The following is a 21,231-nucleotide window of genomic DNA, read 5'->3' as shown; positions in this document are numbered from 1 at the left end:
CTATCTCATCCCAGAGTATCTTTGTTCTCAGCTGTGGCAAAAAGGCTTTAGACACACAAGTATGTAGCTTGTAGGTGAGCTAGAGTTTTGGCCAGAAGTGGAATGAATAACACTTATTGAGGATATCAGTTTGAACAATCAATATAAGTGGGAGAAAACCATGTGCATTCAGAAACATCCTATTCTCCTACATCAGTCTGTTGTGACTTGTGGGTCTTGGCATGTGTACTATAGGTCTGCCTATTTGAAGCTGGAGGAAAGCCCTTGCTGGGTGACTTACCAGAGCTGTGGCTGACTTTCGGAATAGAGAAAATTGCAAAGCAAAGGCAATTGGGCCCTTGCCAAATGCTGCAAGAATAAGCTGTGACATTTCTCCACTTGTTTTTATTTAATGTAATGATTTGGCTTCAACTGAGTTTTTGTGTCAATTGTTTAGCTTCATTTTAAGTGCATTTTCCCTTCTGCTTTTCTCCTTCCCATCATTTGCAGTTCTTCCTGCCTACATTTTTGAGAGAGCTGTCTCTGTAATGGAGAGGAGAAGGGAGACATGTTGATGGTGATAACTGCAGTGGTGTCTAAATTACACAAGTAGACGCTGTCTGTAAGGAATCCCAAATCCTGATCATTCAGGATCATTATATCAATCAGGGATATTTTCTGGACTCCTCCATTCATGAGTTTTATACATACCTGGTTGGATTCTGACATACAGTAGACCATGATCATAGTGTTCACCAAAACTTGTCGACATGGAAGTGCCATGCACTTTCTTTGGAGGAATGAGCAAGTGTGTAGGAAAATTGTGTTGATCCTAGGGGTGTTTTCTGGTCCAAATGATTCTATGATAAGTCTTTCAGAATGGTTTATCATCTGGTATCTTACTGGCAGTTCAAAGAGTCGGGCATGCACACTCATAACATGAGGGCTGCTCCAGAAGTAATGCCTCCTATTTTATTGCATTGGCCCATAATGTCAGAGGCAGATATCGGTGGTATGGCAGTAATGGAACTTCCCCACCAACATTCTTACAATTTATATTGTTACAATCTATTGCTGCGTGACAGATGGCAGCAGAAGGGCAGTTTGACAAAATGATGTCTCACATGGAAGTGCATATGAAGCAAAGGTGTGGAATTGCATCAACTGACATTCACTGATGATTGCTGGATGTTAATGGAGATCAAACAGTGGATGTGAGCGTAGCAAGGTGGTGGGTAGAGAGTTTCCACAGTAGTGATAGTGATGAAAGACAACTCACATTCCAGATGCCCTTGCACAGCTGGCACACCATGAAATGATGTGACAGCTTATCTGTGCAAATTGGCAGATTAGGACCAGAGAACTGTGTATAGGGCTGAATATTGTCTTCAGTGTGTTGGAAACAATGGTGGAAGTGCTGGAATATCAGAAAGTTTGGTCCAGATGTGTCCCATGAATGCTCACACAGAAACAGAAAGAACACGATATGCAAGTTGTTCAGGACTTATTGAACCAATATGAGGCTGAAGGGACAGTTTCCTTGATTGCATCATAACTGGTGATGAGATGTGGTGTCACCCCTATGAACTGGAGTCATAACAGCTGTCCCTGCAGTGGCAATGTGTGAATTCCCCATCAAAAAAGCTCATGACACAGCCCTCAGTGAATGAACTGACAGCTACACTGTGATGCTGACAGAGATGAAGGCTCAAACTTCTAGAGTTAGGCCAGAGAAGAGGGTGACCTTTCTCTTGCAGCACAGTAACTCCAGGCCTGGTACCAGTCTGAGGACCATGGAGCACACTGCCAATCTTGTCTGGGCTGTTCCACCACACCCACTATATAGTCCAGTTTTGATTCTTTTTGACTGCCATTTATTTGGGCCAAGGAAAGAGGAACTGTGTGGAACACCATTTTAGCAGCTGTGAAACAGTGGGTCACCTCTGCTGGTGCAGCTTCTTGTGAGCACAGCATGCAGGCTCTTATTCATCACTGGCGAAAATACAGAGCTAACAGTGGTGACAATGTTGAAAAATAGCATTTTGTAGCTGAGAATTTGCTCTATCAAACAGTGTCATTGTGCTCTTTGTATCTGTTGTAGCTTCAATGGAAATAAATAGGAGGCATTACTGTTGGAGTGATCTACATGTGTATGTATACACGCAAAAGCTGAACTAATCAACATTCCCACAGAACTCTCTGTATTACACTATTGTGGTGTTTTGGCCTAATAAACTTTGTTCTACTTCTTTCTGTATTGTTTTCACTATAGTCATTGTAACAGAAATGCAGCTCGTGAATTTGCATGCCCTGTGCTCCACTTAAAAACCCATTGTACCCTTTCAACCTTGTAAGGATTCTACTTGGGAACGGCTTCCCATTCTGCCTCATTTGCTGAGAGTAGCTTAGCCTGCATTGGTTACTTAAGTAAAGGAAAAATGTAAGGTAAACAGTATGAGATATTGTTGCCCTTTGTAAGCTGTGTGAAATCCCCAGCTGAGAAAAAGATTAGCCAAAAATTTTAATAAAGAGAAGTGTTACAATGTGAATTTATACTTGTGATGCTGATCTCAACTTGTGTTGGAAAATGAAACAAAATTGAGCTAGCTTTATTATGTTTTTGAGAGTGTTGATAGCCTGCAGCACTTCTGCATTTTCTCACAAATGAGTAGAATTAAATTTGGGTAGTTCAGCAAACCTACGGTCAGATGTAGAATTGATTTATAGATGCTGCTATTAAAACCTGATTATGTGTACACAAAACAAACTGTGGAGCTCCATTAATTAAAAAGCCTCCTTCAAAGGCTCTTCTATAGGAGTTTGTTTTATAATTAACTCATCCTGTATGGTTAGCTTTAGATGCACTTCAGAAACTGAAGAGCCTACACTTTGCTAAGACAAGCTATCCATTCCATTTAATAACTGTTTGTTTTTAATGTGAACTGGAAAACATCCGTAATAAATGGCTTTTTTTAAACCATATTTGAATGTAGTTTTTACTGTGCAGTTTGATAGGATGCTGATGGTTTGTATGGAAGTTTTCCTCTTTACCTTTGGTAACTTGTTCCTAGTTGTTTCCAACACATTTTTTAGGTAATGGTGAAAGCTGGCTGAGTGATAGCTGGATCAGTTCTGAGATGGTTCTCCATGTGTTTGCATGAATGCAATTGTAAGCAAGAATTAAAGTAATTCAAGTACTTAAGTAATAAAAGGCTTCCATCTCTTTCTTCTGTACCAGTTTAGACTGGTGAATAGTGCCTTTAGACCAGTGGAGTAAGCATTGCTAAAAGTTAATTTTACTGTCTTGGATATACTGTTGTAACTGACTGTAACAACAATGTCTATACTTAACACCTTTAGGAAGCCCTTGTGTGGCTTTGGTGTTTGCAAAAGCTCTGAGTGCAGTCATATGTGAGAGGAAATGTGTCCTAAATGTGACTACTGCTGCAAACTCAGAGCAGAGCCAGGCTGAATGGCTGAGTTTCTGCAGGTCCTCCAGCCAGTGGTTCTTTTCATGGAGTGTTAAATTGCTTTGAAATGTCAGTTGCAAAGTTAAAGAACTTGCCAGCTGATCATCTCCCAGCTGGCTGTTCTAGCTGAAAATCAACCATCTCCTACTGTTTGTTTGCATCCTTTCTAGGATTGTAAACTCTCCTCAATTATTGCATGCAAACCTAGCTAAATTAACTTTGGTTAATCCTCAGGTGATCAGTTCTGCTGAATTTGTAAATCATTATTATTGCCTACCACGGTATGTGAATGTCACATTAATCCTCCCTTCCCCACAGTCTAGTGTGTTGTTTTCAATATTTTTGTTAACTTGCATTCTTCAAATCAGCTATGCGTGTCACCGTGTAAGTCTTGTTATTCCTTCTAAAGGCATTTTCATGCTATAACCTTCAAATAGACCACGGAGTGCAAGGACTGTTTTGAGATTAGATTTTTGTCTATTACATTTCACTCACTCTTCTAGAAATTAAAAACAGTGTTAACAATACAGGTTAATGAGTTGTTATGCTGTGGTCAAACCAAACAAATGACATATTCTAGAAAAGCAAAAATGATACAAAGGTAATGAACTCGAGAAATATTTCTCATTTGCACGAATAGTTCTCTCTGTATTTTTACACCCTAATATCAGAACACTTAGGCCATTGTTTTTGTGTATTAAAAATGCTCATAGCATGAGATTTTTATGCAGCTGTCAAGAAACCACAAATTATTGCCTGATATGCACCAGTTTGATTTTCCAAGCTATTATGGAAGAAGTCCAGCTCCAGAAAAGTATTTCCCTTCAGACTTAAAATGATTAGTAGAAGCCGAATGTCAAGACCAATCTTGAATCTGTATTTATTGAGCACAGTTGGTGATCTATCAAGCAAATACCACTAGTGTTCAAAGGTAATTGGAATGAGAGATTTGCACTGTTGCGTTGGTGTAAAAAGATGGTTCAAGGACCTTTCAGTGGTCTTTTTTCAAGAAATCCACCTGGTGCCTGCACTGAGGAAAGGATGCTGTACTTATCAGAGAAGCAATAATGCAAAAATTGCAAGCTGTTTGCTATGCTAAGTGTGAACTGACCTATGTGCAATACCGACACTGAATGGCCACGTGTTTGGGCCGGTTATGTGGCAATAATCTTAACAGATAGGCTTCCAGCCTGATCTAATCAGGTCTTGATGTTTTTGTCTGTTTTTGAGAGGGTAATCTCGAGCCACAGTACAGAGTATAGAGTACCCAGGTATGGTTTTATGGTTTTATATATGGAAAACTCTCATCCAGCCTGCTGATAGGTTAATGATTCACAGGGCTGAAAGAGTAGACCTCACAAAAGATTCCTCTCTTGCTGGTGCACAGGGAGCTCTACTTTTCCCATGTCTCTTGGAGTAGCAGTGAGGGATGGGAGGACTGCAGGCTGCTTCATGTAATTGTTAGGGTTTGTTTCCTGCCTACAGCACAGACTGTCTGTAGCAAAATGCATTCCCAGTAAGTCCAGTTACAATGAAGTGTGTGTTTGTGAGGAAGATAATAATTTGTGTGCAAATGGAACTGGCCTCACGTAATGGTAGTTGTACTATAAATATACTTTATTTCATCTGTTGCTAATGAGAATATCATTTGGATTTGATAGAAATTAAAATTATTAATATTTTTTTCTAATGTAACACTTGTGGATTTTATTTTTGTTAAGCAAGCATAGTCTGTGTATTTTCTACTTTCAGCACAGAGCATTTATGACTCTGCTGGTAGGGTGTGATACAAGTTAAAACTAGGAATGGTGCAGAGGGATAAAGCAGCTTAACTGGGGCACAGACATCCTGGCTTCTTGCAGGATCCAGAACAGTGCAGAGTAATCCCAGATCTTTGGAAGGAGTTCTGCATGTCTCATCTTCCTTCATACTGCCACCTCACTGTCTTGAGGAAATCTGAAAGAAATCAGTTGGAGACAATGGGAGCAGAGAGAGAGCAGTCAGGGAATTCTCTACAATTGTGCTATTTCATGCAATTCTGATGTTTTCTTTTTTTGTCTTGCTTGACTTTTTTTCCCCCAGCCCTTTTCACTTCTCCTATTCCAATCTCCTTGTCTTCCCATGATTATCACATTTGATGGGTATACCTCCTATTGCCATGGTAAGCTGTAAACATTGTGTCCAATTTGGATGGGGCCCTGGGCAGTCTGGTCTAGCATTAGGTGGAATGGTTGGTGGCCCTGCGTGTGGCAGGGGGGTTGGAGATTCATGATCCTTGAGGTCCCTTCCAACCCTGGCAATTCTGTGATTCTGTGATTCTGTATCTATTCAGTGCCTTTATATACTTCTGTGTGCTCACTTTCAAAATTAGAGTAAGACTTAACATGACCAGACACAAAAGCTAGTGCAGCTTCTTCACTATTGTGTTTGTGCAGGCGTGTGCTTATCATCTCTATCTGGTAGGGAGGTGGGAGTTGATGATGTAGAAATCATCTTCATAGCCCTCTTTCTCCACCCTTCCTCTAGTAACTCTTACAATGTGTCAGGCAAGGGGGAATAAACCTGAATTAACCTCGCTGAATAAATGTAGGGCTTTTGTGGTGCATATTCAATGAGCTTGGTTTCTGTTATTCTCCATCAAGAAAGTTTGAAAGAAATATGACAGGTTGGTGGAGGGAGAAGAGCATTGTTGGATGTATAGTAACACTGACTAAGATGTAAGCAAGAAGATTTCACACACTGCAGTGGTCTCGGCTCACTCTGGCTTTGATTCTGCCACCATTATTTACTTCTAAGTTGCACGGGTTTTCCTGACACAGAGGTTGCAGACTGCAAGCCCTTCAGGCAGAGACTGCTCCTGAGGGCAGACACTCTTGATTATGCACACAAACACTTAAATATAGTTTTGTTACACCTCATTGCATCTTCTCTCATTAGTCAGAAAGGGCTGACTATGTGGATGTTTTTTGCATCTAGGAGTTTGGTTCTGCAGGCATCTAAGTCGGTTTCACATCTGCATTTTCTTGTTTTCCTCTGTACTTTGATAGGAAAGCTGCTGATAAGAGCAGCAGTGCATGAGCAGCTTGTGATCGTGATTAGAGAATATGTTCCTTCTGTGTCCTTCTTCTGCTTGGTCTGCTGGGAATAGGTTGTTTATATTGCTGGAAATTGTTAATGCGGTTAAACCATCTTCCAGCATGCAAACCTATGTCATTCCACTCTGTTAGTGTCCCTTGGCTATAAATGAATGCTTTGATGTAATTGTATTTGAGTTGCTTTATGATTTATTAACAATTCCATTAAAATACCATGGATGTCTGCTACAGGGAGAGAGTTATGCAACCCATAGTAGAAAAGATGTAGAAATTTCAAAGTTTCACAAAAATGCTTTTCTTTATCTTTGATTTTTTTTTTTTTTAATTTCCCTATGTTAAGAAAACTGAATCAAATGCAGAGCTTGGTGTGATACTGTATAGGAGCTTGCTTAGGACTTTTGACTTGTACAGATTGTTATATTTTTTAAACAAATTAAAATCATTCCTCTTTCATAAACCACATTGAAATGTTAGCTGTTAATACTGAGCAGTATTTCTCAAGTTGTATTTCTATAGTGCAGCTTGCAGTGTAAACCGCTTTCTTAGAGCAGTGATGTCAGCTTACTTGAGAGCTCAGCTTCAGCTCTGCCAAAGGAGATCAGTGTTTCCATTGCAGTCAGCTCTCTGCTGCAGTTGCTGTCCCTGAATCAGTGTCCCTGACTTAGAGCAGGATGGTTAAATTGTGATGATGAGAAGCTTGTGAATTGATTTAGTTTTTACACAGTTGATTACACACTCTAATGAATTGATTTTATGCATTAAATACATATATTATTTTTTTTTCCAGTATAATGTATTATGGAAAACGTTGGGAATTGTTTTTCTAACATTTTAACATCTTATTTTGTAAATTATCTCTCCAGGGGGCTTGAGGTTGAGCCTTTTTTTCTTTAAGCACGTTACATAAATTCAGCAGAAGCATTGCTTCAGCCTTGGTTATACGTGGACTTTTAATAGCAAAATCTTTTGTGTGGGTGTACAGTTACTCTGTGAAATGCTCATGATGTCCTGTGCAAGAAGCAGCAGTGACATACTGCACAACTGGAGTATACGGTGATTAATTAGCAACAATACATTTTGAAAAATGATGAGTGCTTAAGTTCATTTATAACTCTTAAAAGTGAGTAAATTTTCCCTAAAGGTAGGGTTTTTTTTTTTAAATAATTACGCATAACCGTTAAGCAGAACATTTTTGTAGAAGTCATAGAGAAGAAAATCAGGTTGCACTTCACAAATTGGGCTCATATCCAGTGTTGTCACTCGGTGCTTGACTGCGAGTAAGTCCTCATTTTGGATGAGATATCAAAGTACCATCTGGCCATCCATGGAGAGAGTAAAAGAATCATGAGCCCGTTGTGAAAAAAATCCACCACAAAACCGTCACCAACAAAACCCCCTTACCCAGAATAGAATGGATGTCCTAGAAAATGTGCACACTTTTGTCTAAATGGCTCTCATTTCATGTAAGAGCTGGTGTTTAAAATACTTTTATTCTTGCTCTTGCCTAGCTGTTCATTGTGCTTCTCAGATCTAGCTTGTTATTTTTGTAAGCTTTTTGAGCTGAGATTGTACAGTAAAATAAGATTTTATACTGAATGGTTTTTTTCTGTATTTTTTTCTTAGATACTTCAAGAAGTGTAAAGGCGTCTCCAGAAACAGCTGAAATCTTTTTTCAGAAGTTGAGAAATAAATATGAATTCACAATCCTGGTGACCTTAAAACAAGCCCATTTAAATTCAGGGGTTATTTTCTCTATTCATCATTTAGATCACAGGTAAGTATCGCTGGCTGTATGCTAGCTAATGGAAGTATGTGTATTTGTACTGTCAAAAATTGTACATAAATTAAAGGGATATGGCAGATTTTATATATAGAGAAAGAGAATGAATTGGCATATTGTGTAGACTCATAAAAATTCACAAGTTCAAATCTGCCAATGGAAAGTGGAACAGATGCCACTCTTCAAATGTCTCTTGCTGCTGAGGGCATGGAAAGTTCTCTCTTGTTGGTCATAACCATGAGGACCAGATGCTCAACTGGTATGAAACCTTCACATCTGCACAGTCACACTGATTCACAAAGCCTGGTCCTATACATCTGCTTCTTCACCAATTAGTTTTTAACACTGTGGGCTTTAAAAAATAAACAAAAAATTCCTGCTATAGGCTAACGCTCAGAACAAAAGGCAGAGCGCTTGACTCAGAGTGGTGTCAGCTTTAAATAACAAAAGTAAACTACCCCAGACATTTGAGGACTATTTCTTTGATAGGATAACAACCAGTGGAGGAGTAAGATTTCTTTATATTTCTGCTTGAGTAATGGCTAATAAAGATAACCTCCCTATAATTCTGTGGCAGAATAAAAAGGAGTTATAAAATGTGCACCTCTTAAGCAATCATCAGCACCAGCAACAGATGATTTCTGCTTTATGTTCAGAGTCCTTTCTATTTTCATGTGTACAATCCCATAATTCTTTCTTGTTGATCTCTCCTCAGAGTTGAAATTAAAGATAGGCTAAAGATGGATGTTCAAGCATATTAAAATATCTGCTTATATTATTTATTTATTTACTTATTAAAGTGTACAAGTTCTTATTAGGAGGTGTGTTATCAATTACTTTGTGCTGGAAAGTGGCCCAGTTGTACTTTCTTTTTCCCACAGGTCCCATCTTACGCAATTCAGTTGTTTAAAAAAAATAAAAAAAAAAAGAAAGAAAAAAAAAAGAAAGAGGGAAAAAAAGAAAATGAAAATATTCTTAAAGGTCATTATGCCAAGTGTATGAAAATATCTTTAACGCTGCAAGGGGGTGTTTGAATGCCTCTTGCATGATGCTTATTGAAATTGCATCACAGTTGTGCCAAGTGGCTTCTCTGCTAGTTGTTGCCTACCTCTCATCTGCAGGAGCTAGCAGTGCCCAATGGGCAGAATTGGGCAGCTGGGAATAACGAGTTTCTAATTCAGATTTTAACACCGGAAGTGTAGATCACTCCAGATGGACAAGTCTATTTTGGCATGAATGAGGAAGTTGGTCTGTAGGGCCAGCTGTGATCTAGCTAAGCTTATTTCTACATTTAGAAGAGCAGGGATTGGTTGTGCTGCTGATAGGATTAACACAACTAAAGTTGATATTTCAAAATGAGAGATGGAACTTTTATGTGCCAGAATAGCTGCAGAGATGGGGAAAGACATCACCACTCTGAAACTTAGTGAGTTTGGAAAAGAGAGTTAAAATTGCCCTGAGGGGAAGCAAGTGACTTTTAGTTACATTTGGTTTCTTGCTGTTGCTGGTAAGTTGTGACCTCTGATTGTCACCCAGAAGATGGATGCTGCCAAAGGGAATGTTCCTGCTTTGTATTTCTTATGGTTTATGGGCCCTAAGCTGGTAACTGATGGCTCTGTGAATCTGGATAGGTATAAAATAAAAAGTTCCAGTGCTCAAATTTCCTTCTATTACATTAACAAAAGGAATTTTTGCCATCCTTTTTCTGTTTGTATCACTGTCTGATTGGGGTGATAGCATTCTTCAGAGCTAGCCAGAGCAAGGTCCTGACAGTAAACGAGCTCTCAAGTGCTTGAGAACAAGTTCACAGTGTACTGGTTGAGTGTTTTTAGGTGTATGTCTTGGAATGAACACAGGCTGCTCCTTACTGCAGTCTGCTCTTCTGCCAAGAGAGTTGCAGAGGTGGGCAAAGAGATCATCAGTGTGAAACTCAGTGTTTGGAAAAAGGAGTAAGCATAGCCTTTCTAAAAGGAGGCAGTGTTTGCTGTAGAGCCTTTCCTGCTCCTGGGAATGGCATGAAGAAAGAGAAGATTAAAAAAAATCTGTAATGTAGTGAGCCAAACCCGATGAATTTTCACTTGGATGGTGGTCAACTGGGAGGAAAATATTAGGTCATGGACACAAAGACTGTGATAGTAAGGTACAAAGAGTATGTGTGATGAACTTTCATCGAAGGGTTGCAAAAGGATTTGAGGTATTGTTTGAGGAGGTAATTAGTCCTTGAAGTGAGTAAGACTGGACAAAAGGACCAGCACTGCTCTTCTGTTAACAAGAATATGTTAAATTGATTTTGTCCAGCCAGAGCAAAGAAAAATAAAGGTTAAAGCTGTGCTGCCTTGCAGGTCATGTGACCATGCAAACATATTGCTTCTTATCTCATTTGCATCAGTTTGACCATGTCATCTGCTTATACCCATGTAAAATATGGTTATAAAAGGCTAACAAGCAGGACTCTGAAAATCCAATTACTTTATAATGGTATATTTTTAGGAATGAGTAGTTAGGTTCTTTTCTTGTTGTTTTTTAATATATTAGCAACACACTTTTTTTGGTGAAATTCCTCTCGAAACTTAAATATTTACAGGTTTGGTTGTTACATTTCTGTCTATTTATCTGCATCTTGGAGTTTCATATGTTCAAGTACAATTGAAAGCAAGAAACCTGCATTTTTCAAGGTTTCTGGCTGAAATAAGGTCTACATTTTGTAGATATTTTAACTGCAGATACATTGCTGAGCATTTTTAGCCCTTTTGCTCTTAACCATGGAAACTTTTAATACCGTGATTCTAATGTTGTTACATTATAATGAAAACTGAAGATAACGCATCTTGCTGAAAAAAATTTCCTATTGCTATTGGTAACCAGGCTGCTCTCTGTATTTTCTTGCATCTTAAGTGATGCCTAATTTTTGTTTACAAAATTTCTGTAGGGATATATGCTCTATGTTTGTTTTTGGTGTCTCCTTACAAGGATGATCAAAGGAGAAGAAAAAAGTCTTATAGATTATTTATCTCCATCTGCATATTTCATAGCTTTCCCACAGAGAATATTAGGTCATCTAATGAAAAAAAAACAAAAAAACAAAAAACAATCCTGAATTTGTTTTAAAAATATTACACCTAATCTGATCCTATTACTATCAGGGTAAACCTTTGTTTTTAGCAGGTGTAATATTAGTCTCAACAGGAGTATGGCCAAGAAAGTGCTTGTGGCTATTTAACCGGATATGCCTTTAAGCTTTTATTAAATATTTTCTTTCTATCCTGTTCTGCGTTGCTCAGAGAAGCTCTGGATGCTTCATCCCTGGGGTCACTCAAGGCCAGAGTGGATGACCCACAGCAGGGGAACTGGATAGTCTTTGAGGTCTGTTCCATTCCAACCCAAAACACTCTATGATTCTGTTCTGTACTAGAATGTACAGAGTGCTGTTTGTGTGTCATAATAGGCTTTACTTGATTTAATTGTGCAAAAACTGAGGGCTAGCCTAGTTTGATGTTGATAACATTGGAATTAGACTAACATCTGAGTCTCCTGCAGTATCTTATGGCTTTTATTTCATGATGAAGGAGAATAAAAATCACAGAATCATAGAATAGTCCAGGTTGGAAAGGACTTCAAGGATCACGAATCTCCAACCCCCCTGCCACAGGCAGGGCCACCAGCCTCCACATTTAACACTAGACCAGGCTGCCCAGGGCCCCATCCAGTCTGGCCTTGAACACCTCCAGGGACAGGGCATCCACAACCTCTCTGGACAGCCTGTTTCAACACCTCACCACTCTCTCTGTAAAGAATTTCCCCCTGACATCCAACCTAAATCTTCCCTCCCTCAACCTAAAACCATTTCCCCTCGTCCTGCAGTTATCTACCCTTTCAAAGAGTTGATTCCCCTCCTGTTTGTAGGCTCCCTTTAGGTACTGAAAGGCTGCAATGAGGTCACCCCACAGCCTTCTTTTCTCCAGGCTGAGCAAGACCAGCTCCCTCAGCCTGTCTTTGTAGGGGAGGTGCTCCAGCCCTCTGATCATCTTCATGGCTCTCCTCTGGACCCTCTCCAACAGCTCTGTCTTTTTCATACTGGGGGCTCCATGCCTGGACACAGCACTCCAGATGGGGCCTCACAAGAGCAGAGTAGAGGAGAACAATCACCTCCCTGTCCCTGCTGGCCACTCCTCTTCTGATGGAGCCCAGGATACCATTTGCTTTCCGAGCTGCAAGGGCACACTGCTGGCTCATGTTCAGTTTTTCATCCACCAGAACCCCCAGGTCCTTCTCTGCAGGGAGATAAAGGAAGCATTTATATGGTTTGCATTCAATAACTGCTTCTTCCGTGCCAGATTTCCATCTCTCTGATATTGCCCATTTCTATCCAGGGACTTCTTTGCAACATTCCTTCAATTTTTAAACGACTTCTTGTGAACTCTGTCACAGCAGTCATTTTAAGACTGCTAATGGACTCCATTGCAGCAGCTTCAGCTTTGTGTTGCTCCTCTGAAGTCACTAAAGTTGTGCAGGTATTGAGCTCCTGTGTTGTGAGGCAGTCATACCTGGCTACATTCTTAGTTTACAAGGGCCAGTGCCGGCTCCTGCTTTTCTGCCTTCAGGAAATGGTGGTGAGAAAAGCTGGAGAAAAGCTGATTATACCTATCAGAATAACTGATAGGTATAATCACTCATCAGACAAGTTGATTTTCTTATGTTTTATTTTATGCAGTTTTCATAACACCTTATAGTTATATTTTCTAGGGAAAATAAAAGCAAAATGTTCTTTAAAAATTGGAAAAGGTATGTTTCTTTGTTCCACGATTTACACATTTTTGAAAGTAAGAGTAAAAACATCCTCTTTTTGCATGGTTTTGGGCACATCAGAGCACATGTGCTAATTTGCAACAACTGAGGTTAAATTACGGTTGCAAATTAAAGTTACTTTTTAGATTTCATATTTTTCTTTAAAGTGATGTACTTGAGATAATTTTTATGATTCAAAAAATGAAGCAATCATAAACTGGATATATAACTTTTCCTTTCAAATTTGCTCATATTCTTCTACAGAAATTACTTTTTTCCCCCCACCACTGTTCAGAGCAATGGAAGAGTTCAGGTGGTGGTGGTGGTTTTGGGGTACAGATTGGAAATCATCCTTTCAAGAATATTATTGTGTTGTCATTGTATCCGAATTGCACATCTATGATTGTTCAGACAGGTTTCAGGGAGATAAAGACAAATTGCTGGGCACAGCGGTGTATTGCATATGTCTGAAAGATAAAAGTTAGAACTGTTTAATTAGCTTGAGAAGATCACCTTGACTACACAGACTGCCCTGTCTAAAATGGTTTGTACTTTACAGCTACATGTTAAATATTTTGAATGCTGTTAATGAAGTGACGCCTTAAGTCTGTGTGGAAGTGCTGTTAAACACTGATTGCTCTGTGCTTATCCTCAGCCTTCACTTTAAGCACTGTTTGCCTCCTAACTTCGCTTCTGAATTCATCTGAGCTTCATGATGAAAGAACTGGCAGAGATAACTTTTATCTGCGACAGAGCTTTAATATATGTTAGACATCCCTATTCTGTTGTATATTTTCATATAACTGGCAACAGTGGAGCAATGTAATAAAGCCTTTTCCTCCTTTCGTGGTTAGATGCCTTTATGAAACTGATGTTATATCCGTATCTCTTCAGGTTCTGTATATTAGAGCCCTTAAATGATGAAGTAATTGGATTGCAGTTTAACCATTCTTTCCTTCAGTTACTATTTTTGTAACCTGAAGCAAAATACTGAAATCAGTAGAATAGTGTGGACAGGCATTTCCTAGACTTTCTTTACTAATTTATTCAATTTTTGCCTTATACGATAGTTATTTTCACCACTACTCAAGTTTTCTGATTATCTGCTCTCAAATATGCTGCTCTGTACAGTAGTGTGAGACCTTTTCAGTATCTAGGAGGAAATTATCTGATGCAATTTCTCTGTTATGCATTTATCCATACAAGGAGGTAGGTTGCCAGAGGTGAAAACTCCTGATGCATGAATTTTGCTGCATCTTTTGACTATCTTACTAAAACAGTTGTATGCTTTTGATGTATGAGTATCTCTACTTCTGGATTGCAGTATTAAGTCTCTTCTTTCTGACATTACAAGATTTGCTGCAAACACATTGCCCTGAAAAAAGCTTTCAATGTTTACTTCTTAAACAAACAGTGTAGAGTTACATATGTTTTAGTTGAGGGATATTTTTCCTCTCCCATCACTAACGCACATATTAGGTAAGAATAACATGGAATTAATTTTCAAATGTGGCTGTTCCCTATGCCAAAAGTGCTAGTTGGTTTCAGCTTTTTAAACCATTCTGCTGATACATGGACTTTGCTGGATCCATGGACAGTTGTAATATTCTGGTTTTTGTTTTGTTTTATTTTTTGGTAGTAAATCTTTGTTTCTACAAAGAGCAAATCTGTTTCTTACTATTCTGATAATAATCACGCATCCTTTTCAGCTTGTTTGTAACAGTCAATCATCTCCTTTGAACTGACTTCCTCTAGTGATTTAAAACTTCTTTGGGGTTGGACTTCTTTTCTTTTGACGAAGTTTGTATGTTTCATCAAAGGTTTCAAAAAATGATATTTTCTGTCATTCTTTCAGTATTATAGTACTCAAGAAGATCCTAAAAGTAAGGTTCCTTATGTAGTTAGTGACACCTTGGCCAGGCTCTTTCCTCTTCCCAAAAGAGAAAGATTCCATGCTTCTTTTTGTTTGGGAATTTAACTTATACCCTCGAATGTATGGTTGGATGGAGGTACTTGTAAAGCAATAGTTTTGTATTATACTGAGTTTAATCTCACAGCACTGGAGTGCTGTTTCTTTAAGTGCTGGTTGATTGATGCCTTGTCATTTTTCTTCAGTATAGCTTATGCTCCCTGTCAGAAAAGAAAAAAGAAAAGAAGAATGTTGCAAATTGAATGTAAATTCTTCTCAGCAATGAAGGTACCTACCTTAAAACACACCTTCCTGTAACCTTTATTATGTCAAGAGAGGTCAGTTGGTCTGCTGATGTAAATCACTGCAGTGCCAGATAACTCAGTGTCATTTGGTGGAGAACTTGAGCCTGGATTCTGTAGTCTGAATTCAGACTGGTGACAGGTCTACTTGAATAAGAGATAAAAGATTTGTTTCTACTTATCTACTGATAAACACCACTGAAAGTGTTGAAATGTGAGTTTTGACAGATATCACTATTCTTTGCTGTTGTTTGATATGCATTTGTTTAGAGAAATTCAAAGAAATCTGTATTCTGTCAGAGTAGGAAAGGGGAGGAGTTAGGTTGAATACATATACTTTTTATTAGTACATGTCAGTATATATCAGAAGGTTTGTTGCTTTTGCAGTCTTCTTGCTGTCTGTTGAGAGAGTGAAATGTATGGTTTATTCCATTGCTTTTCTGTTTGTTCTGAGAAAGTTTCTTCCTTCATTGATATTTGGTAGAATAGGACGCCTCAGAAGGACAAAGTAGATGTTAACAGGGCTGTGTGATAGTGAAAGCAGAGTGGGAAGAAATATACTGATAAGTGGGGTTAGTGAGATCAGTGGGAAGAGTGGGAGCAAGAATTCTGTTTTTAAAAAGTATTTATCATTTTGGAATTTAATTTGATTCATATTCACAGCTCAAATTAGGACAACGTGAACAATGTACTGTAATACCAGCCCTTAATTTGTGCCAGCCCTTAATTTCAGATCAGCAACTTCTGGGAGGATATCTCCTCTCAGAGTCCTCTGGAGAGATCAGTGCAACCTCAGCTCCTGATTCTTGCTCCAACTTTGTGAGAACACTGCCTAAGATTTTGTGTTTGATGAAGGCCCAACTTTCCTGGATTGCTTTGCCTTTCAGAACCCCCTCTCAAGGGACACTGTCACCCAGATCTATGGCATGGCCTACTGTTGTCCGTTCTGCATAATAGTTAGGATCCTCCTTGGTGTGCTTCTGTCTGCAGTTAGCATACACAGTGCCAGAAGCTATGTATCATGATTTTATGATTTTCATAAGTAACAGAGACAAGGATTTATTTTTTCTTATATATATTCCTCTGCAGTTTTATTAGTTTTCCTTTTCTTCTTAGTGTAAATCAAAAAGCCATGAAATCTTGTTTTTACACTGTATCTGTAACTGAGAGTAGTAAAAGTTGTTAAAAAGACAAAAACCCATTGTGTAATAAATTCAGACATGGTATCTTTTAACTTTTAAAATGCTTGTCTACATGCTCTAAACTGAAGTTGAGTTTTATTAGTTGCCTCGAGTAAGAGTGAGCAGCTGCAGTGTGCATGTGCTGTGCAAGCTGGGATGTCAAATGAGCAGATGAGTTATCAGAGAGCTGGGGTTACTAACACTGACCACTCACTGAAGGGCCATACCTCCCTCTTCTGAAAGACTGCTACTTCACACACCACATCCCCAGTTGTTTTGCCTCCCAGATCTCAAGCTTTTGACTGCACATCCTGATTTGAACTTCTGCAGTCTTCATGTGCATCTGGGAGCATGAAAAGCATGTCCAGTGCTGACCTCTTGCCCTGGGGCACTGCAGGTCGACCACTGAGTTGTGGTGCTAGGATCTGCACACAGTGGTTTACAACAGATCAGTGCTGAGCAGCAGAGAAATAATCACTGTTGCCTTTCTCCGCTTTCTCTGGGGCAATTGAGTCAAATTCTTCCTCTGAGTCAGCACAGCAGGAATTGCTCTCTGGCTGGTCTCTACACAGACTGGCCAGTCTTACTGTGGCCTTGGCTGTTTGCTTTTGAAATGATTGTGAAAGCACAGAGTGCTCCGCTGAGCTGCAACAACCTTTAAGGTTAACATTTTATTCTTCAAATGTCAAACATTATAACCCTAATCATGTCATCTCCCTGCTAAGTTACTTCTGTTTGTCACAAAGAATGTGTGGGTTTTAGGAGGTTAACATCAAATAGGCTGATACTGACTAAATGGTGACAGGGACTGTGGGCTTTAGTGAAGGGAGAAGCAGGTAATCCTGTCACGCTGTTTAGCATAGAATCATTGAATGGTTTGAGTTAGAAGGGTCTTAAAGCCCATCCAGTTCCAACCCCCTGCCGTGGGCAGGGCTGCCACCAACCAGCTCAGGCTGCCCAGGGCCCCATCCAACCTGGCCTCGAATGCCTCCAGGGATGGGGCATCCACAGCCTCACTTGGCAGCTTGTGCCAGTGCCTCACCACCTTCTGAGGAAGGAGGTTTTCCTTGTGGTTTATCTTTTACTCAAAAAGCCATTCACCTTCCCGGTATAGAAGAGCAGCTGGGAGCTGTTGGGAGAATTAGCAATGACATTGCTATGCTGAATTTCTTGGCTGATGGCACCAAGATGAGTGGACTGAGATGGGATGGTGTAGGCAAGAAAGCAGTCATTCAGCTGATGAGGTTCCCTGAAAACTGTAATGGGGTTCTTAGGAAATGCCTGCAGTATGGTGCAGTTGTTGTTTCCTTGGGAAGTAAGTCCTTTAGGAAACAAGATCACTCTCTTTTATCTCTCAATAGAGTAGTAATCCTGAGAATACAGAGAAGTTTAGAGTATTTTTCTCATATAAACAAGTTTTTAACATCCAGAGCTATTTGCTTATGCATAGCTTACTTTCTCAGCTGCCATTCTAAACCCTTGGAAGGTGCGCACCCAGGCGTGTGCTGTTGCAGTGTCACAGAAGAGAGAGAAGCTTTGCCTCCGGCAGCCTTGGCATTCCCACCCAGGCCCTGCTGCTAGACCTGAGGCTGTTTCTGTCTTCTGAAGTTTGTTGAATGGAACCAGATCTGTTTAAACAACAAATAGGAAAAGGTAGAATTATCAAGCACAATATTTTGTAAAAACTGAAATGAAATGATTCATACTCAGTTCTCTGTGTTTCTGTGTCTCAGCATTAGTTCAGGCTAAAGGGAATATTGTTTTGGCTGTCACTGCATTTGCTTTTCTAGCTGTCTTTCCTGCTGCCTCTACAGTATATCAATCAATGATAAATTAGAATTCTCCTAATGGCTGTTCATTTATTTTTTAATTTTGATACATATTTTCTCAAAAAATCATCATGCCTTCGTAAGGTAAAGGCATTTATTACAGTTTACCAAATGGAATAGCAAAAAAGATTGATGTGCATCTCAAAGCAGTGAGTTAATCACAGTGAAATCTAAACCACAAGTGTCCAGAATTTTTGCACAGCCTTATACAGAAAGTTTCATTTGCTTATTGCAGCATCATAGAGCATCTGCATTATCTCTCAGCAATTCTTCATTTCTGAAATTTTACAGAATGTCTTTTTTTATTCGGGGAATTTATATTTCAGGGGATTTGTATTCTCGGGCATCTCATAATGTCACCTGCATAAGGGGCAACACGAGCATTCATTTCATACCTTCTATACTGACTGTATCTCTGCTTTGTTTCCTGCCTGTCTGCTGCAACTCTGTGTTGGGATCAGTTCTGCCATTGACTTTGAAGAGAGTGTGAGCTAGCTGTTGGCTGGAACAGTAGATAATGTTTCAATACATTCATGACTTCCTTTTTCCAAATTAGATCTGCAAGTGGGTGGACTCATAGGTTGCTGGAGGAGTCTTGTTGGATAATGTTCCCCTTCTTTGTTAGGTTGAGCATGACCTTATTCTTATCCTTGACGCTTGAGTTATGAAGGAGGTTATTAAGTTGACTGATGCTCTGCCACTATTGCCATTTTTTTTTTTGCCAGCCAAGCCTTCAATTAGTTCAAACTTCTTGCCAGTGCAGAAACTATTTTTGGGCCATGAGTAGGCAAATGATCACAGATTATAAAATTTACTGCTGACTTTAGTTAACTGCTTTGTTAATATTGGGGAGGAAGAAGAAATTGCCCTTTGCTAGTTCTGCAAAAGGATAATTGTTTTCGTGCTGTTGCTAGGCATATTTCACTGTGAAAAATCCTGAAGGAAGGAATGATGTGCAGCAAGCTCATCCTCCTCCTAGGGATAATGACTATACAAGATGGTTTTGATTTGGTCTCCTCATCTCCACTTTTGAAAACTGTAATCATTTTCTTGTCTGTTCTTTAATATGGATGGCCTATTGAAAGAAACTACATCACCCTAATACACATGCACACACAGATTTACAAAGCACTGCCATGCCTGACTGCAGATGTAACAGGAAAACTATATAAAAATGTATTGCTCATCCTCCTAGATTTTCAGTATCTCTCTACATATTGCTATCTTCCTTACTCTTTATCTTTGGGTTGTGTATGATTATTAGAGAATCTTCATTTCTGTTTTTCTTTTTTCCCCCTTGTTTTAAAGGAGGAACTTTAAAAATGGGAAACTGAACATTTGGAAGAGAAATAGTTTGCTAAACTTCTTCCTGGAAGAGGTTCAATATGCAAGAAATAGGTTTGTGTGAGAATGCAGCAAGTTTGGTTATGGAGTGCTTTTTAAATTATCTGCAGCCATTTAACCAGCCATGCCTACATCCTCAATCTGCAAACCTGTTGTATGGTGCATCCATCCTGGGACAACTGCAATACCTTTTTTAACTCAGTATATACATATATTTACATACACATACATTCATATAAATGCGTGTGTATATATATATACACCACAACTACATATGCAGTTAACAATTCACATATATACACGTAAAATATTAAGAATTAGTATTTCTTGACTGAATTTCTTTTGAGGAATTTCATCATGAAAAATAAAAGAGGTGTAAACTAAATATCCAAAAGCAAACAAGGCAGTGCCCCGTCTCAGTTCTTTCTTACTTCATTTGTTGGTAATGGCTAACAATGTACCTATCACAGAACTTGGTGGTGTTTTTAGTGCATTAATGCCTTTAGAGTATCCATACTGTGCTTTCAGGATATAATGCAATTATTCATAATAGGATAATTATGTTTTCAGTGAGATCATGTTTTGTGACGTACTGTTGCTAGAAGAAAAAATCTGTAGCCCGGGACCTTGTGTTCTTACATGAAAGATGGAACCTTCCATTATGTAAAACGTCTGCTTTCATCTTTGTATCCCTTCTGTCTTTCCCCCTCTTTTAAATAGTTCCTGCATGGTAATGAGAAGTTATGTGATGTAAAATGTTGCTGTGCTGATAAGAATGATTCATGACATGGTGATGCATTTATGGTACAGGTATCTGGAATTGGAAAGCAGCGGTCATCGAAATGAAATCAGGTTGCATTATCGTACAGGCAGCCATCGCTCCCACACAGAAGTATTCCCATACATCCTGGCAGATGATAAGTGGCACAGGCTTTCCTTAGCGATCAGTGCCTCTCACTTGATTTTACATGTGGACTGCAATAAGTAAGTAAAGAGTGTTGTTTTATAATAAGTTGTCAATTCTGGAACATTCCAGCTCTCAGTTAATGAAAAGGTAACAACCTGGGACGTACTTTTTTTCTTGCCTTTCAGAATCTATGAAAGAGTTGTGGAGAAGCCCTTCATGGACTTACCTTTGGGTACAACCTTTTGGCTAGGACAGAGGAATAATGCACACGGTTATTTTAAGGTATGCAGAGGAGAAAAACGTGAGCTAAGGTGAAAGTGAATGCAGTTTACTCTTCCTTTAAGCAGTTTAAATAGAGTCAATATTCCATGATATGAAGGGTCTGTCAGATGAGACTTGTAGTTCTGTTCAGCTGAGTTTACTCAACTTACTGGCACGAGTGTATGTAGATGGAATATGAGTATGACTGTGACTGAAAAACCTGAAATTTAGTTGGAACATAGGAAAAGACTTTTTCTGTGGAGGTTATCAGACCACGACGGACATATTCAAAAGCTGTTAGCACATGTTCCTGGGAAACCTGTTCTAGGTGGCTGTGTTTGAGCAGAGGGTTGGAGTAGATGATCTCAGAAAGTTCCTTCCAACATCAG

The 21,231-nt window shown here is 39.2% G+C and overlaps 1 protein-coding gene across 1 annotated transcript in view; it reads left to right on the top strand.

Annotated features, from left to right (window-relative positions):
• The window catches only part of NELL2 (neural EGFL like 2), a 140,431-nt gene that overhangs the window by 14,955 nt on the left and 104,245 nt on the right, over positions 1-21,231 (top strand). Inside the window, exons 3-5 of the mRNA XM_031589561.2 lie at positions 8,168-8,318; positions 20,485-20,658; positions 20,767-20,863. Coding sequence (XP_031445421.2) covers positions 8,168-8,318; positions 20,485-20,658; positions 20,767-20,863 — 422 coding nt within the window. The remainder of the gene's footprint in view (positions 1-8,167; positions 8,319-20,484; positions 20,659-20,766; positions 20,864-21,231) is intronic.

The sequence above is a fragment of the Phasianus colchicus genome, chromosome 1 (assembly GCF_987193195.1).
Source record: "Phasianus colchicus chromosome 1, bPhaCol1.hap1.1, whole genome shotgun sequence".
Classification (NCBI taxonomy): domain Eukaryota; kingdom Metazoa; phylum Chordata; class Aves; order Galliformes; family Phasianidae; genus Phasianus; species Phasianus colchicus.
Note: the sequence above shows the minus strand (reverse complement) of the source record. Positions and strands in the feature narration are given on the sequence as shown.